Source organism: Pangasianodon hypophthalmus, chromosome 1 (genome assembly GCF_027358585.1).
Source record: "Pangasianodon hypophthalmus isolate fPanHyp1 chromosome 1, fPanHyp1.pri, whole genome shotgun sequence".
NCBI lineage: Eukaryota > Metazoa > Chordata > Actinopteri > Siluriformes > Pangasiidae > Pangasianodon > Pangasianodon hypophthalmus.
In genome coordinates, this window is record NC_069710.1 from 20,668,128 (window position 1) to 20,688,081 (window position 19,954).

Consider the following 19,954-nt stretch of genomic DNA (forward strand, 5'->3'; position numbering starts at 1 on the left):
GGGGGAGCTGGGGCTTAGCCTTGCTAACTCCAATGCTTCTCAATCACAAGGTTCAGCTGGCTAAAATCAAGCTGCTTCGAAATGACAGACGTGGTGAAGAAATTGCTACTTGTATGGGGTAAATTGAACAAATATAACACTTTACCTATGCCCCAGACACTACAGAACACAGTGTATTTACATTTCATCTGTCAAGGGACAGTCACAACCATTCAAGTATTCTGAATAACCAAAGAAACTTTATTAACTTATTCAACAGACTTTATATCAATCTATACATGTTTTGCAATTATGTACTTTGCAAAGATAGTTCACATTTGGAGTGTAAACAATTAAGCTGGAGGAAAAGATGACAAATAAATATATATATGCATATGTGACTAGATATATATTTATGCATATTTATTGATATGTGACTAGATGCACAGAATAGATTGCCAGCCATGCTGGCACAGGGGAAAGTGATAGAGAGACTAGAGTGAAGGACAATAAAGAAATCAATAATTATTCAACTCTCCATAACCTTATTTCACCTTCTAAAATGATTCTGATAATCACATTTGCAGTTACTGGTACTGGCTGCGTTTTAGCACTGAAAAGGAAAACAGGCATTAACCTTCTCATTCTGGCTGACATCTCTGCATACTCCCACACATCTTTAATCATCAGCTCATATGCCAGAAACTGTTTTATTTGAAAAATTGAATTTTTTCCTTGCAGAAATCATGTTGAACTGAGTATGACTCAGAAATCCTCATCTTCTAAGAATCCCGATACTCAACACCACAGGGAAACATCTATGACTAGACCTAGACAGGAAAAAAGGATTTTTGAGGATTTGATTTAACAAGAATCAACAAATGCAGAATATTGATTGGTGTACACCACACTGGAAAATTCAATCAGTTTCTATGGTAACTTGAATCCAATATTAATGTGCAATTTCACATTTTTTCATATTTTTTGAGAAAAGATAAATATTTTACAGTGTAAAGTCCATTTTTCAAAACTCTTTATAATGTTGGCACAACAGTGGTCTAACTGTAAATACATTTTTAATATCTGTTACATAAAATGCATGTCTTTTTCAAATTTCTACTGCCAAAACAGTGTAATTCTGCAGGCCTGTTTGCAAATGGTTTCAGTATATTTCAAAACTGATTACATTCAAGTTAGGATCCAAATAATTACTGGAATATTGAATGTATAACAGTCAGCTGAGTTATAAATAATATACTGAACTATAGTCAAAACACTAAAAATTATAGTGGAACGTCCAAAAAACAGCTTCTGACAAATCAGATTCAAGAATACAACAGCTGTGGTAGAACAACTAAACAACAATCAATTATTTACAATACAAAACAAGAAACACTATAGAAACACTTCAAGACTGTTTAGAGGATGATAAATCAAGAACCTAAAAAAGGGATTCATTAAACAGTTTAGAGTATGTGTTTGAGCCTGTCTTTTATCATAATTTAATATTAAGTAATTGGATTTTTGAGAGTTTCTCGAAAGGACATTCAGAAAGGCTATATAAAAGGCCTACCTCCACAAGTGGCCACAGATATTATTATTGTAGCAATTGGCTAGGAGTTATTATGCCCCCTAGATGCTGAACTCTGTATTGCTCTGTATTTTTTTTTCAGCATGTCCTCCATTCTCAGAAATACACAAACACACACGCACACAGAGCCAGGAAAGCTAATGAAAGCGCATAGTCTGTATAGATTATTTTGGAGGAAACCAGGTAGTTATAATGGTTTGTTTTATATAGGGTAGCCAGTCTGCTTCTTCTTCTTCACCATGACACTACAAGGAAGGAGAAATCTGTTTTTGGAGGGAGGTAGAGGTTACAAAAATTGCATTTACATCCCAAACATCAGAAATCCTCTTTTTTTTTTAAAGAAATCCTCTCTTTTCAAACATCAGAATTCTCTCTTTTTTTTAAACCACCAACAAAAATGAACTTCTCTGTACACAAAACAATAATTGAAATATTTTTTATACCTTCACACATTTTCAAGAGTGTCATATGTATATAAATGTATATAAAATCTAAAAATAAAAGTATCCTGAATGAAGCATTACATAACTGCCCTGAGCTATTTCACTACTACTACAATGTCTCAACACAGATCAGGCTTTTTATTTTACGACAACACGCAGGGGGAATGACACTGGCTTACTCCACTCAACAGAGTCTGGTTAGTGATCAACAGACTGGGTCATGATGTACAATCCCCACTGACTTCCATCTAAAATTGCATTTCAGCACTCTGTGAGCAAATCATCTTCTATAATGTGACAAGCTCAATTACTCTTCTAATTTGCTGCTGTACTTCACACTCCGGTACTTATAGGGGCAATCATGTAGTGTACACTGCACAGCTCTGACTTTGCAGAACTTGTGCTTCAGCTTGCTACACTAAAGTCAAGTAACAAAAATGCTAAAATCCTGTATCAAGTTTCTCCTTTGTAGAAATCCAAGGTCTTCATGGCCTAACACATCACACTAGTGGGTCAGGTTACAGCACCTAAGTGCAACTGCTCGTTGGGTATGAAAAATATGTTAACAGAAAAATGTAGCTGTAAGAATCTTCTGTAGAATCACAATGTGTCCATACATAAACTGTTTAAACCGATTTTAAATATGATGCAGTTTTACTCTTTCACTGAGGTAGGCTAAAATGTTTAGTTTATGGATGAGAACGTCTGCCTTTTTATAAGTTACCATCACATTTTCTTGTTTACCTTATTTTCTCTACATCAGTTTTAAGGTGCATGTAGATGATAAACTTATCTTGATCTATTAATCTCACAACCTTTTCAATATCAGTGGTTTTGCTAGATGTTTCTATGGCAAAAATGCAACATTTGCAGTACCCCACTGGTGTACTGCAAATGTATAAAAAAGTCTGTTTTTATTTATTGAATGAACATTTATTAAATAAAGAATAACATCAGATGAATAACATCAGATGGCAGATATATAAGATATGGCAATAGTGTTCACAATCTAGATTTTTAAACAGTTAAGCAAATATGAACAAGCAGGTCTTTACAGCATGTCACATTGCCATGATCTTCTGAATGATATTCAACTTGAAATGAAAGCAGTACATTTAGCATGAACCAACTGATTCAACATAATGAGACGGAATTACATTTAAAATGTGATAACCAAACCGTCCCTCAAGAAACAATATAAACAACTCAAAGGAGGAACCTGGCTGTTTTGTGGATGTACTGCATTAGCAATCTGAGAAAAAGAAAGAAAAACAAACAAAGAAAGAAAAACAAACAAACAAACAAACAAAGGGAAACATGCCAACTAATTATTAAAGCAATATTTAGCAGATGACCCCATTAGCATACTGGTCACCATAGCCAAGGTGCTTGGTTCTAATGCTGCAGTTGCAGGATGCACAGTGCTTAACAGTAAATTTGTAAATATTTATTTACAGAATGCGTCACTTAGGATTGGCCAAACACCAAAATCTATTAGCCAACCCCAATCTGTTCCTGAACACAAAACATCTAGACAAAAATTAGGCAGCCCCTTCAAAAGATTTAATCCTGACCACATAGACTAAAATTAAATCACTCCTTCGATTCCCAATGGAGGAACAAAAATTGGCAGCCCAGTGGCATTAGCATTCCTGAGACTGGTGCAAAACATTACCGAGCTACCAGCTCTACTCCACGGCTCTACACTATTATTGTTATTTTTAAAAAAAGAATTTCACAGCACCAAACGGATTACATTATTAGGCCCCCAAAAGATCGGTTAATCAAGTGTCCTCCTGATCATATGGCATTTTGCGGATATATAGTGAATGTAGGAAAAATTGTTTTTAATTGCCCAAATATTTTATCAAGGCTACACAAGTCAAAAAAATGACTGAAACTATAAAATGGCAGTAACTGTCCTAGACTGACCCAAGAATCTAACCAAATATGTAAGGAATGCATTAAATATTGCTGTTTTATCACAACCACCGATAGAAGTAGCAACATTTTATGGATATGAATTCTCTCAATATTTTAAATTTCCTGGAAATAGAGATGTAATTGCAGACTTCCCAGCAAAATGTTGATCAGAAATGTATCTACTTATTATATCCCTCTGTATTTAGTTTAAAAGAACATTCTTCTCCTTTCAGTTACAGATTTCTGTACAAATAGATGCAAGAACCAAAAATGAGTGGACAAAAAAGGGGATGTGGACTTTCTACAGGAATCACACATAAGATTCTGTAACACTTCTGTAATTGAGGTTTCCATTTTTTTTTTCCATTTTCAGTCCACAAAGCATGCTGCCATAACAAGTTTCTTTAATGTAGATAAAGTGGAATAACACACTGCAGTCTCCTCAAACAGTGTCAACTCAACAATATCAAACCTTAATGAGACCTGAGTATGAATATACTTATATGTTTGTGGATGATCAGTGCTCTTAACCCAGCATCAAGTTTCTTTAATCTGGCTATGAAATGGGCTTTAAGTACAAAATCTCCCTGTGGGGGTGAAGGCTTCATTACAGTAGGTCTTCAGGGTCAACTTCTGCCATGTATGCGTCCAGCTGTGCATCCAGTTGACTCTTGGTCATGGACATGTAGTCATCCAGCTGTGCATCCAGCTCCTCTCGTGTGGGGAGAGGACGAGTGTCTGGTCTAGCACTTCTTCCAGCCGAGCCACGGCCTGCAAAAAGCATGCCTCTACCTGCTGAGATAAACAGTATGGAGTTTGTACATAGAAGCATAAGAAAAGTTCCTGCTGAAAGGTTCATGTTAAATTAATGATTTGAAAGATATAAGCCAGACAAATCCTGAATGCCAGTTTTCTTTGGTTTTCACTGAAACAGAATTTTTTTAAAACATTTTTTCCCATTTTACACAAATTCTTTTACATATTCTTTTAAGCCACAAGTCACTGAAAGCTGATGAATTCAAAACTCAACTGAAATATACAGCACTTGATTATATTGCCAAGAAAAATAACCTCACATACTAGAGAAATTAAAAACTGGATTTAAAGCCAAAAAAACATCTGAATGAATAGTACATTCAGTGCATAGTGCCAGCATTTTGTAATGTTATTAGATCTTTTACCTCTCAGAGCTCCTCTTAGTCCTCTACTTCGTGTCAGTCCTCCTCTGTTTATATAAGGTCCATGCTGTTGTTGAATCAGGCTCCCGCAAACTAGAATTTTGTAAAGATTTCTGAAGGATCAAGGATGTGCAAGAGAGGCCAAAGACCTTTCTATATTTATGAGCTATGTTAGATTTACTTAGATTTGTCTATCAATCAGTGCTGGAGAAATTTCTTCCCCAATACCGCCAACACTGAAGTCATAAGTACTGTAAAATACTTTTTTCACTAAGTTTAAGCTGTAAGTAAAGTGATGCAGTGTTCAGTGTTCAAGGAATAGACTATCATTTAGCCTTTTTCTAACAAACATTATAATTACATTAACCGTTATGTAGTGCAGCTGGCTAATGAAACTTCCAGACTAGCCCCCAGTGTACAGGCTTAGACATCTACAATATCAATATTTTTTCTTTGTTGCATAGCAACAAGACACTTGTAGCAGAAGAAGTGGTCTAGATTAAAAACACCATTTTAAATAACCTAAACAATATTCATGGTTTCTTTGCTTTACATGGTAAGCTGTAGTATAAAAGCTTGTGTTCAGCTCATGCTTGCAACCAAATCACAACAGTGATGTTATTTGAGAAAACACTCTCCCTCTATAAGCTTAAAGTCATGAGACACACTAACATGATTTCAGTAAACACTGGGGGGGGGGGGGGGGGGGGGGATTAGCATAAAGACATCGAAAACAATACTTGTGTACAGAAATAAATGTGCATATGTGAACTTTCACTGCCACTCACATCTCTGTGTCACAGCTCCCCTCAGTAGTATGCCTCTTCCTCTTGGTCTTCCCCAGGATCTGGACATCCCACACAGACCTCCCCTCATCATGGGCCTCCCAAGCCTTGCCTTGACGCTGCCCTTAAACTGATGCTGCGTCACACTCTGGAGGTGAAGGATTAAAAGATGCATTATTAACTCAGTAAGCGCATGAGACTCAACAGTAAAGAGAACAGGAAATGATACTCTTTCAAAATAGACTGGCATATCCTGGAATGTTGTGGTCATAGGAACAAACTCACTATGTCTACATATAGTGTACAATATATTGTATAACACTATTTAGAGAACGCTGTCAAGTGAAAAAATAACATGCAAAAAATATAACCAACGCAGGCTGAAACTTTAATATGTTGAAGTTTTTATTGTCATAAATGCTTTCATTCCTTCATATGCAGTAGCCACTTTATCCAAGTCAGGGTTGAACAAGGGGTGAATACACCCTGGATGGGATGCTAATCCATTGCAGGGTGCCATGTACACACACGTTTTCGTGTAGCTAATCCGCTTACTGGCAATTTTTTTTTGGACAGTGGAAGGAAATCAGAGAACCTAGAGGAAACCCATGCAAACACAGGGAGAACATACACAGAAACTCCACAAAACACAGTAACCCAAGTTCAGGATCGAACCCGGGACCCGCTGTGAACAGTGATAGCACTGCTGCCTCACATAACTCAGTTGAACCACACCAGTGTTTTACTTCATTTTCCTTCTTCTATTTGCTTTATGTTGTTAAAAAAAAGAAGGAAAAAAAGAAAGTGAGATTCACCAATTTGTTCTGAAGGGCAGCCAGAACTGAAGGACGGTTGGCCATTTGCTGAGCCAGGCGCTGGTTCTTCACTGAAGCTGTCAGCTGCTGGGGCAGAGTGTCCCTCATGTCAGTCAGAGGCAGCTGCTGATTCTGCAACATCATGGTGAAGCTACAGGAGAGCAAGACAGAAAGAAAAGCCTAAGAACAGCACTAAAACAACCACAAGACACCTGTTTAGGCTTTTACCTCACTTTCACTGGAAGTTAGTTTGCCTAAAAGTGTTCTACAAGCTTTGCCTCAGCAAACATTGGTTTCTCTTCTTACCGCTCATCTAATGACATGGACGAGGTGCTTTTCAGCAAGATCTGGGAGGATGGTGAATTCATCTTCAACAACCAACTCTGTAATGGGCAGAAAAAGTGATGCAACATTATTATAAACTCTTATTTTAAACTTACAACTAAAAGTTATTATAAACTCTAAGAAAACAGTTCAAATTGAGCATCTGGATTAATTTACTGTGGTATTTACAGTAAATTGGTATGCTCTAAATTAGCAGCAAGTTTTGGATAGTAGCAGATAATCAGGTAATTGGTCTGGCGATTGAAATTGAACATAATTGCTAACAAAGTCTGACGCCATTTCTGTTACATAGCCAAACATGTCTCTCAGTGAATACTACTAAAGTTTGTCTTTCGGTAAAAGTAGTAACAGTGACTATATCCCACATTCATTTCACTGATATTAGCTGTGAAATTAGCTAAGTATACAAATCTATCCAGAAGGAGTTAGCTAGCTAACTACCTTGATGCTGTAACATTTGCAAAATGTTATACATTTATAAAATATTATATATATATATATATATATATATATATATATATATATATATATATATATATATATATATATATATATAAATAAAGTTAGCCAATCTTTAGCTGCAGAAACGTTAATAAACTTAGCAAGCGGCTCTGAGATGTTGGCTAGGAGAGAGTGAAGCAGGTGGGGGAGATTTATGTCGCCCGGTTCTTACACCTTTTCTCTGCACTCTGCTCCTTGGTCTCTGGCCCACAATTCCCCACAAACTTCCCACTGTAACCGATAAAACCCCAAGTACGAAACAAGTCTGCTTACTTTACAAATATTTTCTTCATTCACTCACTCACTCACTCACAAACTTTGCAAGTGTGTCTTTCTAAGCTTTGGGAGTCACTGGCAGCTACAGTCCTAAGGAGTATGTGGTCATTATGACTATAAGGCAGTAGGCTGTTCAGTTCAGTTCAGTTCAGAGCACTTCCAAGTCGCCCTCTAGTGTTTCCTCTGTGCCTCATAGTTAAAACCCTCGCTGAATTATCCTATACTCTTCCGAAAATATCGTGGTCTCACAACTGCAGGTTTAATACCTCTGATCAGAGGTGAGCTAGATTCTATGGGGCCCAGGCAAAATAAATGCATGGGGCCCTTCTGACAGATTTTTTGTTGTTATGTCTTCATATTACCCAGAGATATAATTGTATAATGTACATAGTCAAAACACATCTAACAGAACATAACATGTTTATTTATTTATTTATTTATTACAGCTTCATGGTGTGTTTTACAAATAGGAAATCAAACCTCAGTGAGGAAACAAAATGTCCATCTTCAACTATTTTACAGTACACTGTCACCTTAAAAGTGCCGCTTATGAACCTTAGCTAAAGCGAATGCTGCCTTATTTTAAGATGAACATTTCTGATTGTTTAAATGATCAGCTGTCAGGGGCCCTCTCAGAAAGCAGGGCCCCAGGCAATTGCCTGCCCTGTGGCTACGCCTCTGCTTCTGATTGTAGTGTGCTCACTGCTTAGCATTAAAAACAGATTGTATTTCATTCAACAATATATCTGTGATAAGAAGAAGCATTTTTAAACTTAATTAATTATTTCCTTGTGCATTTGCTTAGCTGTTTTTCACTTTAAATTCAGGACTTCCCAGTGCATGGAGCCTTGATTGCCCTGCCTTGCAACACAATATATAGAAAATAAAGTGTATATATTACTACATTACAATTTCATTATTAGTATTTGAGGAGCCTCTGTGCTTTGCAGAAGGCAATCTAAACTTATGTGACTGATTTGTTTCTTGCTTTTCTCCTCACAATCCACAAAATCGTCCACCTCTTTAACAAGTCCAGAATCAATGGCCAGTAGTGACAGCACAGTGACATACAGAGTTTATTTTTAATCTAACCCATTAGGGAAAATGAATATTCTCTGGCTTGTTTTTTCTTTTAAAGTTTTCTTTTCATCACCACACTCACTATGGGTCAGACCCACACACCAGTCACATTTCTGAATTTATTTCAGATTCTGTGACTTTTTTACATTCATTGCTCTGTGTATGGTGCTGTGTGTGACAGTGTTATGGCCTAATCTAATCATTCACTTCATATATGCTCCTGGAGGGCCCTCTAGAGGCCAGGGTCTCTGTAGATGAAGAATTAGTAGGAGTCTTCTTATTATTTTTATCTTTTTTATGGAGTTAGATTCGTGACATTAGAAATTACAATCTGAATGTAAACATTTGAATTTGAAAATTATTATTTTGAATTGAAATTGAATTTCGTGGTTTGAAAAAGAGCAGGTGCTTAGTCCAAAGTTTAATGTCAATTTTTTTCCCAGGCTTAAAAAAAAAAATCGACTACTAGGCAGAACTAATGATGCAGGAAGAAGCTCAAAAAAAAAAAAAAAAGAAAAAAGATTAATATGATTTTATATGCATTTTTTATGCTGGACATTTTCTCATTCATTCTCATTTAACATTCATGATCGAGTGAAGCTTTTAATGAATTGAATAATGAAGCACTGAGCATTAACTTCACTGCTGATAAACAGTCACAGATAGGATTTTGAAGGTGCTGGCTGCAAACTGTTTTCACTGCTCTACACCAGGCTTCTGTGCTATCGGATCGTGACACAGCTCACACTACACGACATCTGGTTTTCTGTCAAAAGTATATATTATTAAGTTTTTGCGTCAGCGATGCACTCAATCCTAATGAAATTTTGACTGAGACAGACAGACACCAACGTCACTGCTAGTTGTGATTCTGTGTAGTCTGTCTGGCTGAGAAGAGTGTAGTGATTGGCTGGATTCACAATAAGCCCCGCCCCCGCCTCTCTCTCTTTCTCTCTCTCTCTCTCTCTCTCTCTCTCTCTCTGGGAGCGGCAGGATGTGCGAATGAGGGCGCGAGACAGATAAACAGAGAGACACGCAGAACTTCAGCAAAGGGACAGAGGAGGAGACAGCAAAACATTTAGGACTATTTACACACGTGACACCTCAACTCCGTAAGCGCACTTTTATTTCACCTAATCTTACACTCGAACTGGTTGTGGTTTGTTTTCTACGTTTCTACAGTGATTATTCGATGAGGAATGAAACTTCTCTACATTAATAACTGATCGCATGATGTCTCTTGTAGTTGGACAAAAACGTTGCATGTAATAAGCTTGATTATATTAGTTGAATTGCATTTGCTGGCAGTTTATAATAACGTTTACTGTTATTCACATCCAAAGCATGTGAAAAAGTTGAGAATTCAATGCGATGTCAAGCTGATCACAAGGCTTAGGCATATGATCCAGTATCATTTCTGTTTATCTGCACTAAGACACTAAGCAAACCTCATACCAGTGGTACAGCTACTGACCGTGTTTAATTACTCTGAAATAAATCTTCATCATCTCCTGCCAGTGGTAGAGGACCTGCCAGGCTATCTGAAGTTAGCTCAGATATGCTCTGCTTTGTTTTGGGTATACAGACAACCTTTTTGAAAGCCTCCCAAGTATTGAACTGCACTTTTTAATTTGTTGCCTCTCTTCCTCTATCCCTACCTAGGGCACAAGTATGTCTGTGAACTCTCCCAGTAGCAGTGATGCATGTTTGAGCATCGTTCACAGTCTGATGTGCCACCGGCAGGGTGGAGAGAACGAGGGCTTTGCCAAGCGTGCCATCGAGAGCCTTGTGAAGAAACTAAAAGAGAAGAAGGACGAGCTGGATTCTCTTATAACCGCCATCACAACTAACGGTGTCCACCCCAGCAAATGTGTCACCATTCAGAGGACGCTGGATGGCAGGCTGCAGGTCTGAGCACCAACAATGACAAAATGGCACTTTTTGAGTGAACTAACAGGCCTGAAATATTACTATATGTGCTTTTCCCATATCATTGTTTATAGTATAGAGAGGACTTTCTTAAACACTATTATGTGATCCTAATTCACACAAAGGCAGATTGCTCTTTGATCTAGTCCAGTGGAGAACATTGTGAAATGCCACAGTGATGTAATCCTTTGCTGTGTGACTGATATGCCATTCTCCCTGTGTTTAGGCTGGACTCAGTCTGATCAGCAGTGTCAATGATAACAGAGCGGTTACTGCTGTGAGCTTAATGGCACTCTCATAAAGCTTCAAAAACTTCACACATATTAGCTTGGTTCTTGCCAGTAGACTAAATGCATGCCAAGAGCTCCAAAAGACAAGAGGCTCTCAAGTGGGAATTTCTGACAGACAAGACAGAACACCAGTTCTGTTCAGAATAACCGTTGTGGCCTTTTTCTGGTCAGCAGCTCACCATTTTGTTATCGTCACATGTACATGATTGTTGTGTACTCTTGGCTGATGAAGAAACAACTACAGAAGAGAGACTGAGAGTTCCCTTCCCCTCCCCCAGCTGCAGACAGAGTGAGGGAATGAGAGAGAGCAGGAGAAGGAGGGGTGGAGGGAGAGAGGGTTGTTTTGTCTGAGACACAGGAAAGGGGCAGGGTTAAGTTAAGGCCTGTCTGTCTCGGAGTCTGTGTATATATGTGTGTGTGGGTGTGTGTCTAAGAGTGTCAGTATTTGAAGTATGTACACAATCTACTCAAGTTTTTTAGGCATGTGTTCACAGTATTTCTGCGCTATATTTCAGGCAGTGTGTTTATTCAAGATGTGTTGGCCCAGTTCTGAACTTTCACTGGTGCGTGTGTGTGATTTGTCTGGAAGAGTGCATTTGTCTTTGTGTGAGTTAAGTAAACATAACATAACAATAAGTTTTGAAGTAAATACCAAGCCTAACACTGTTTGGAAGTTATTCTCACTGGGTGGGGACCAAATGGTTAGAATGGCAAATTAGTTCTAACTTATCCTTTACTATTTGGGACAGATACTGATATTCTACATTTACACTTATCTTTCTTCTTATTACAAAATACACACAATACATTATCTCTCCTTAGCTTGTCCTTCACAAGCAAAGAAAAGGCTGTAGGAAAGGCTGAATCAGGCTGAATCATGCTGTGTCTGAGCTGTATATGAACTCAGTGTGAGCTGTAAAGATGTTCACTGTCAGGATTCAGGCTCTGTTTTTCCTTTAACAGCTATATTGTTTATAGCCCTTCATACCTTTCACACTTACTTATTTTTCTTTCTGAGAGTCAGGCTGTTCAGAATGTGATGGGAAATGTTTTATTATAATACATTCCTTTTGCTGCTCTTCTTTTCTGCCCTCAGCTTACTTTTCAAACACTCCACCCCATTACCCTTGTAGTCACAAACCTCTTGTTGGGTTTCCCCTTGTTGTTTTTTTTTCCCCCATGCACCTTGTCATAATTATAACACCAACCCTCCCACCCCCCTTCTGTATATCTCTACAGGTAGCAGGGCGAAAAGGCTTTCCTCATGTCATATATGCTCGACTGTGGCGTTGGCCAGACCTCCACAAAAACGAGCTCAAACATGTCAAGTTCTGCCAGTATGCCTTCGATCTCAAGTACGACAATGTATGTGTCAACCCCTATCACTATGAACGGGTGGTGTCTCCAGGCATCGGTATGTGTGTGGTCCTCATTAAAAAACATAGAAGCAGGAAAATATGACTATTACGACTATTACACTAAAAGACGAAATGCAGATGAAAAACTGATGCATGACAAGGCCTAAATGGAATGGCCTAAGTGGAATTTTGTATACTTTATATACCAACCATGGCTTATCAGTTCTTCACCTCGGTTTCTGTCTTATTGTCATGGTGTAAAGCTACACCAAGTATAAATATAAGGAAATCTCGGAATGATGAAGATTATATAATGACTGCAAAACACAGCAGATTCTCACAACAGAATACAGCTACAATGTTTAGTATACAAAATACAGTCAGCATGTTAGTGTGTTATTATTATATTAGCGGTATTGCCAGATGACCTTTCTACAGCTAAAGTGTTTTGCTGTTTCTGTTTCTGTTTTTATCCTACGCAGTTGGACTAAGCTTGCAGACTACAGGTAAGAAAGCCACTTGTGTTGTTGTGTCTGTTTGCTATCACATATCTGAATGATGCAGAATGTTTGTGTGTGTACAGGAGGTAGTTTACATACTTATCAAAAAGCTTCATAGTTTTGTTAGTCTCAGCTTGTTTTTCCTTAAAATATGAAAACATTTGCACAATATATGAGAAGTAAGCTATTGGAACAGCTGCATGAGCATATTTGTAGACAGAAAACTTTGATCCAACTATTCTTTTCCAAATCAGCTAGGTAAGGCACAGAAGGTCTATGTAGATTTTCCAGCAACTGGATCGAATTAAATTTGTCTGAACAGGTGACACTGATATGAAGCTGTTTGCAGTCACATAATAAACCAGAGAGATATTCCACAAAGCAAGCTTATAAAATCCAGGCTTATTAAATAGCCTCTCTTAAATTAATCAGACAGGTGACTCTAGGATTAGTGCACTCCACTAACAAAATCCATGTTTCAGTGTGGGTTTCCAGAATCTATAGCAATCAGCAATCTCCCTGGTAAATGCTGGAGGATCACACCTGTCGCCAAGTAATCTGCGAGCCGGTGGCTAAATGCCTTACGCTTTCATGTGGCATATCCAGTAGAACTGATCACATTAAGCTGACACGGTGCTGTTTCCTTCAAAAGCGTATGTTGCCACTGTATCTGAGTGGGGCTTTTTAAAATAAGCCTGGGTTATTTAGTTAGTTCGCTTAGTGGAATACCCTCCTGACTGAAACAGGCCATACTAAAACAAAGATTCCCATAATGATTACATACTGCCGCCTCTTGCCTTCTACAGCCAGGCCGATAAAGGAAGAGTATATCCATGACTGTATCCAGTTGGACGGTCCAGCCAGAATGCCCTCCCAGCAGGACCATCATGCCCCAGAACACTATAGCCAACAGCTGCCCCCACTCCAGCTGCCACCAGAGCCCCATCATCACGCCACTCCATCAGTAACCATCTACCCAAGCCTGCCCCTCTCACCACCTTGTAAGTGCCACTAACAAAACCTATGACCTTGCAATCATGTTAACATTATTAGTTTAAATACAGTTGGGCATAGTAAATGAAAATTAGAAATGACTTATCTTGGGCTGTGATCCCAGCAGTGTGTTTTTAAAGTGGGGAAAAATAAAGTCGTGGAATTCTTCACATTTTTTATTTTCACACTGATTTTTCCATCACGACAACACTCTTCAAATCTGTCCTTTTCATTCACATTTCATAAAAGAGCCATACTCATCTTTAATATATTTTAATATATCTCCAGTAACAGATGTTGATCATACGATCACTGCAATCTGCATAAGTGTGCCCTTGGTCAGTTTTTCTAAGGCCTTTATAGAGCTGAACAGGTTTGTTTATTGGGATCTGTCTCATCATTGTAATTTAATTATGCAGGAGACCATTGAAATGTTGAAATAAGGTGCTCTAAAGCTGAGTATATATATTGCCATGCTATATAATGCCCCTATATCAGAGAAATATTATTTCAGATATTTGCCATTGTGTAAGAAGGTTGCTAATGTTAATGGTTATTGTTTGTCTCTGTGTAGCGAGCAGCTCCAGATTGTCCCTGCAGGGTAGCCATCCGGAGGGCCTACTGCAGATCGCCTCTGCTCAAAGCAGGGCTTTGGCATCCTGTTCTCCCCCCACCACGCCTACACACACACCAACAAACACAACAACACACAGCCAGACCTCAGCCCAACAACCTGATGCAGATCGCTGCAGTCAGGGTGATTACAGCACCTCCAAACAGACACAGGCACAGACCTCCTACCACAGTGAGTAATGGCAAAGAAATCTTCATTTTGGAAATAAATTAACTGTAAACTCAGTTAATGAATTTTAGCATATGGGCAAAGATCAAATGAGATCTTTGCTCATATCAGGCCTGTTCTAGAAAATATTATTCTAAAATACTAGTGTAAATATACTAGTCTTCTCCAAAATCACAGCAACAACTTGGACAGGCACGAGCACTGCCTCCTACACACCTATGGGGTCCCAGCAGAATGGGCGGAGTCACCAGCAGGGTCCTCCCCACCACACTGGTCATTTCTGTATGCCAATCACTTGTTTCATTTAATCCTTTTGTAATCTAAAATGTTTATGCAGAAGCAATCTTATTCAATTATAATCTAATTTGCTATTTACCATTCTCGCCAGGGTCTCAACATCACACTCCCACCTCATACCCACAGCCAGTCTCCAACCATCCAGGTACATTAAACTGTGCATGCAATCATACTTCAAATTTTATGTAATTCTTATTTCTAATGTATTTTAGTGAGAATGCTTTTTCCTCTTGCATACCTCAAGGTCCAGAGTTCTGGTGTTCAATCTCATACTTTGAGATGGACATCCAGGTGGGGGAGATGTTTAAGGTCCTGGCTAACTGTCCGCTGGTAACTATAGACGGCTATGTGGATCCATCTGGAGGAGACCGCTTCTGTCTGGGGCAACTGAGCAATGTGCATCGCACAGATGCTAGTGAGAGAGCACGGTGAGAGTGTGTAGTTAAAAAACACTGTGTCATTACATGGACCTGCTTGTGCAGGGACTTGGGTCTTGAACACACATATCTTCAAATATTCATTACATTTTTATTTCATTTTCTTTAATTGTTTGCTTAACTTCACACTTGCATTATGCCACTATGTATTTCTACCATAGCTGACATTATTTTCTTCTCTTCCTGCCCATGCTGGGTCTCTGTCCTGTCCCAGGCTCCACATTGGTAAAGGTGTGCAGCTAGAGTGTCGTGGGGAGGGAGACGTGTGGATGCGATGTCTCAGTGACCATGCTGTCTTTGTGCAGAGCTACTACCTGGACAGGGAGGCAGGAAGAGCACCAGGGGATGCTGTGCACAAAATCTACCCAGGAGCTTATGTCAAAGTAAAAACACCACTGCGTCAAACAGTGATATGTACCAAAATGTTGACTAAATAAAAATGCTGTCACTCTTGGACAAGGTTTGGTTTAAGGCTTTAACCATTATTATTATTGGTACATAATAATAATTGTATATAGTATTATTGGTACATTAGTAGTGATTCCATGGCCCATGTTACCTCTGTTGAAAGAATGGATGAACTGACCTCTGAAGTATTTATTGCTAAAACAAATTCCTTTGGTGCTGACATTTCATCATTCTAACAAGACAGTAGTACAGTAGTTGTTCGTTGTCTCTCCTGTAAGATGCAATAAGCTGTACATCAGGGAAACCTAGAGCAGCCTCACATTTTGTTGAGCATTGTTGTACCATTGGATTTCTCCTTTCCAATAGTGAGACACTTCAACAGCCATGGATTTAATATTAATGACATCCGTTTTCATTGCTAGTTGTTGTTATGGGATCACTGAAGTGAGGAAATATAAGGAAATATGTCATTGTGTGCCAATATAGAATCCTGTGTGTGTGTGTGTGTGTGTGTGTGTGTGTGTGTGTAAAGGAGGACTTGGTAGTCAGGCATGTTTTGATGGAGCTTCAGGTTTATTTCTAATTTTTCCTTTTCTTAGTGCAAATTTTTGCATTAAATATAAAACCATAATTAGGAAACAAAAATAATAACCACATTGCTCCAATATCTCCTATAGGTGTTCACAGATCTGGTGATTGTGAAGGCTATATCATTTATGAATTTTTCATACTCATCAGTCTGTTCAATGTGTCCTTGTGCCCAGTGGATGGGGGCAGGGTCATTCAGGAAGAGACCACTCCCATCAGGATAGAAAAGTTTCAACATAGGGTAACGGTGACCAGTCAGAATAACTTTGATTTAACAAAACATGCCAGCAATGTTTTTTTTTTCCATTAATTTGTCACCATATTCTGGTATGATATGACTAGACGTGGTACAATGTGTGGCAACAGAGTCAGGTAGGAGTAATTTACAGTAAATTTTTTAGGAAATTTATCTGTACCACAAATGTACCAAGTCACACATTTAATGTAATTTCTGTTCTTTCTATCGTCCAATCTTTTTTCCCTTCATTCTCTCTCTGTCCAGGTATTTGACCTGCGTCAATGCCATAGGCAGATGCAGCAGCAAGCAGCAACTGCACAGGCAGCTGCAGCTGCACAGGCTGCAGCAGTGGCTGGAAATATTCCAGGACCCGGCAGTGTGGGGGGCATCGCCCCCGCCATCAGTGAGTCTATGCGTTTGTGTTTAAATTGGCATGTATTAATTGCCATGTAAGTTCTACTAATCACAGACATTAATTTACCATAATGACTAATGGGTACAATTATATTTTCTGATATAATGTATTTATTCAGGAGTATTTGTCTGCATTGTTCTGTCCCTACTAGGTTTCTCTGCTGCAGCGGGCATAGGAGTTGATGATTTGCGTCGGCTGTGTATATTGCGTCTGAGCTTTGTGAAGGGTTGGGGGCCGGATTACCCACGCCAGAGCATCAAACAAACCCCCTGCTGGATAGAAGTGCATCTCCACCGGGCATTGCAGCTGCTGGATGAGGTGCTACACACCATGCCCCTCGCTGAGCCCAGCCCTGCCAACTGACCTGGTAACAGAGCTTAATCAAACACAGCATCTCACAAGAATCCACAACAGGGAACGATGGAGGAGAGATGGAGAGATGATGATATGCTCCATAGCTTCTCCCACATACACAGCATGCCCACGTGAACAGACAGTGACTCATGGAAGGAGGCAGACACTTACGCAAGCTTTCCATTGCCATGGCCAGCAGACTGAGTGGACCTCTGCGCTGACCAGTGTATAGTCCAATCATAAGACTGTTGACTCACATGGAAATAAAGACCAGAGAAAGATGTTCTTAAGGCACAGGTGAACAGGAGGCCCTGGAATTGGTGAAGTGCTGAGTAGCGCGCACTTTGAGAGATATCTGTGGGTCGTCCGAACAAGAACTAATGAGTCATGGTATTCTTGGCCCAGGATATGATTTGAAATGCTGAGTTATTCTGTAAGAGCAATGATACCACAAACACCAAACTTGGCTAAATATAGGCAATGGATAGACAATCATTTTTAACTTTTGTTACAATGTGTTTTTGTAACTATGGGATAGTATTTTAGCAAAAACAAATAGTATTTTAGCACCAAATTCTAAATAATTGGAACACATTATTTCATTGTTTATAATGCCAAAGATGGATTTATAGCACTGCAATACCAAAAAGGCAGCTTCTTTAGAGTAAAGCAAAGCACAAGGATTTCCTCATGTTTAATGCATCTTGTCTTACTTATTAGGCATGAGATCGTTGATTACTTCGGAGAGTAGAGTATGCTGCACCTAATTTCATGCTGCAACCCTTTCTCATCATGAAGACTGTCTGTTTTACAAGAACTTTTACGTGTTTCTTTTTGTTCCACCCCACCTCCAACTTTTTGTGCCTTATTACCAATGAGTACATGCTGTGCCCGTTTTATATAAATCTATGCAAAATCATTTTTTATGTTTATTACTGAGCCCGTTTGTTTTTCACGTCCAGACTGACCTAGTCAGTGACTTATGTTTTAGAAGTTTCAGACTGTTTGAAGAGGTTTAGTAGAGAGTAGTTCGTTTTTTTTTTTTGTTTTTTTTTGCCACTTGTACTGTTAACTGCTTTGATTTCCCTTTCTATATGCCATTCAAGTGTGTCTCCCACACACATTAAATGTTCCCTTCTTCACTTATTTAAACATTTAGGAGACTTGTGGTTGTTCTCTTGGAATTCAGCTTCATAAAGTTATTGTAATTCTTTAAAGTATAAACAAATTTTGTGTCTGAAAAAGCATTAAGTATGCAAAAATATACTACAAATATTTAATAGTAATGATGGCAATATGGCATCATTTTCAACAGGTTTCCTGAGCTAAGAAAAAAAAAAAGTCATTGTAGATGAAGTAGCTGCACACACTTTAGACATACTGTAGCTACAAGTCATAAGTGGACTCATAAACTGAGCACCAAAAAATGCCACACACAAACTTTACTCCTGAGGTATGACGAGTTATACAATAGTGTATGCTAACTTTCAGGTTTTGCACACCATGATCTTGTATAATATTACTGGAAGCTATGATAAGTTAAACGTCACAAGATTTCCCTTCATCTTTGTGAACATTATTAAAGACATAGTTTGAACCCAAACCCTTGTTTTAACTCAATACTTTATTTAGTATTGTACAGTCTTTTTTGAAGAAATAATTAAAGAAAGAAAGCAATGACAGTATTTGTTTTTGTATTTTTTTGTCTCCACAGTCTGCAATGAGTATAAATACTATAAATTACAAAACACAGCTGTGGACACAGGCCAGTGTTTAGTTATGCCTGAGTCTATACTAATTCTCTAGCTGTTTGTTCTACACTGTAAATTAATTCTGTAAGTGTTGAATGAAAGCTTTTATTGTCATGATATATTGTATGTACAAGTGTCTAGTACAACAAAAGTTTATTTTTTCTTAATTTTGTACTTTTTCTAGTATTTTTTTTCTTCAAAACTTGCTAGAAAGCAGTGCCAGAGAACAGGGTTAGCCATGGTGCAGCGATGCCCATGAAGCAGAGAGGCTTATAAGTACATGGCTCGAGAGAAAGCAGCGTCGCAGCAGGTGATTGGAACTCTCTGACTAGTAGCTTCAACAGTTGAGCCACTAAACCCTGACGTAAGTACACTGACTAGCTTGCTAACTGACTCTGACTCCTTTCTATCATAGCCAGCATTAATTTTTTTCAGCAACTCATGCTACAGTAGCTCTTCTGTGGGATCGGACCAGACGGGCTAGCCTTCGCTCCCCACGTGCATCAGTGAGCCTTGGATGTCCATGACCCTGTCGCCAGTTCACTGTTTGTCCTTCCTTGGACCACTTTTGGTAGGTACTAACCACTGCATACAGGGAACACCCCATAAGACCTGCTGTTTTGGAGATGCTGTGACCCAGTCGTCCAGCCTTCACAATTTGGCCCTTGTCAAAGTCAC

At 38.7% G+C, this 19,954-nt stretch overlaps 2 protein-coding genes across 6 annotated transcripts; one reads left to right on the forward strand and one right to left on the reverse strand.

Moving 5' to 3' along the window:
- Nucleotides 1–2,924: 2,924 nt before the first annotated feature.
- On the reverse strand, nt 2,925–8,012 carry chtopb (chromatin target of PRMT1b). 5 transcript variants are annotated; one of them, XM_053235095.1, is made up of 6 exons: nt 7,834–8,012; nt 7,021–7,097; nt 6,715–6,865; nt 5,903–6,047; nt 5,118–5,207; nt 2,925–4,728 (listed from the first exon to the last, which is right to left on the reverse strand). In XM_053235095.1, the coding sequence occupies exons 2-6, from the start codon at nt 7,080–7,082 to the stop codon at nt 4,544–4,546; spliced, it is 633 nt and encodes a 210-aa protein (XP_053091070.1). In that variant the 5' UTR covers nt 7,083–7,097; nt 7,834–8,012; the 3' UTR covers nt 2,925–4,543. The 5 variants fall into 5 exon arrangements, with proteins under 5 accessions (XP_053091070.1, XP_026795873.2, XP_026795874.2 ...); XM_026940072.3 differs by having other exon boundaries at nt 2,925–4,731; nt 7,834–8,005; XM_026940073.3 differs by having other exon boundaries at nt 2,925–4,731; nt 7,874–7,981.
- A 1,884-nt stretch (nt 8,013–9,896) lies between these two features.
- Nucleotides 9,897–19,207, forward strand: smad10b (SMAD family member 10b). Its single transcript, XM_026939955.3, has 12 exons — nt 9,897–10,028; nt 10,579–10,824; nt 12,375–12,549; nt 12,976–12,999; nt 13,800–13,994; nt 14,561–14,791; nt 14,966–15,070; nt 15,177–15,230; nt 15,330–15,513; nt 15,737–15,905; nt 17,021–17,159; nt 17,323–19,207. The coding sequence occupies exons 2-12, from the start codon at nt 10,588–10,590 to the stop codon at nt 17,532–17,534; spliced, it is 1,725 nt and encodes a 574-aa protein (XP_026795756.1). The 5' UTR covers nt 9,897–10,028; nt 10,579–10,587; the 3' UTR covers nt 17,535–19,207.
- Nucleotides 19,208–19,954: the final 747 nt, after the last annotated feature.

Bases quoted from the DNA above. Each gene is read 5' to 3' on its own strand.
- chtopb (XM_026940072.3), bottom strand. From the start codon at position 7,082: ATGAATTCACCATCCTCCCAGATCTTGCTGAAAAGCACCTCGTCCATG. The intron at 6,048-6,714 runs GTGAATCTCACT...CTTCACCTCCAG, and splicing joins CTGCCCTTCAGAACAAATTG to AGTGTGACGCAGCATCAGTT. The intron at 4,732-5,117 runs GTAAAAGATCTA...TGTTTATCTCAG, and splicing joins ACTAAGAGGAGCTCTGAGAG to CAGGTAGAGGCATGCTTTTT.
- smad10b (XM_026939955.3), top strand. From the start codon at position 10,588: ATGTCTGTGAACTCTCCCAGTAGCAGTGATGCATGTTTGAGCATCGTT. The intron at 12,550-12,975 runs GTATGTGTGTGG...TATCCTACGCAG, and splicing joins GGTGGTGTCTCCAGGCATCG to TTGGACTAAGCTTGCAGACT. The intron at 17,160-17,322 runs GTGAGTCTATGC...TGTCCCTACTAG, and splicing joins GGGCATCGCCCCCGCCATCA to GTTTCTCTGCTGCAGCGGGC.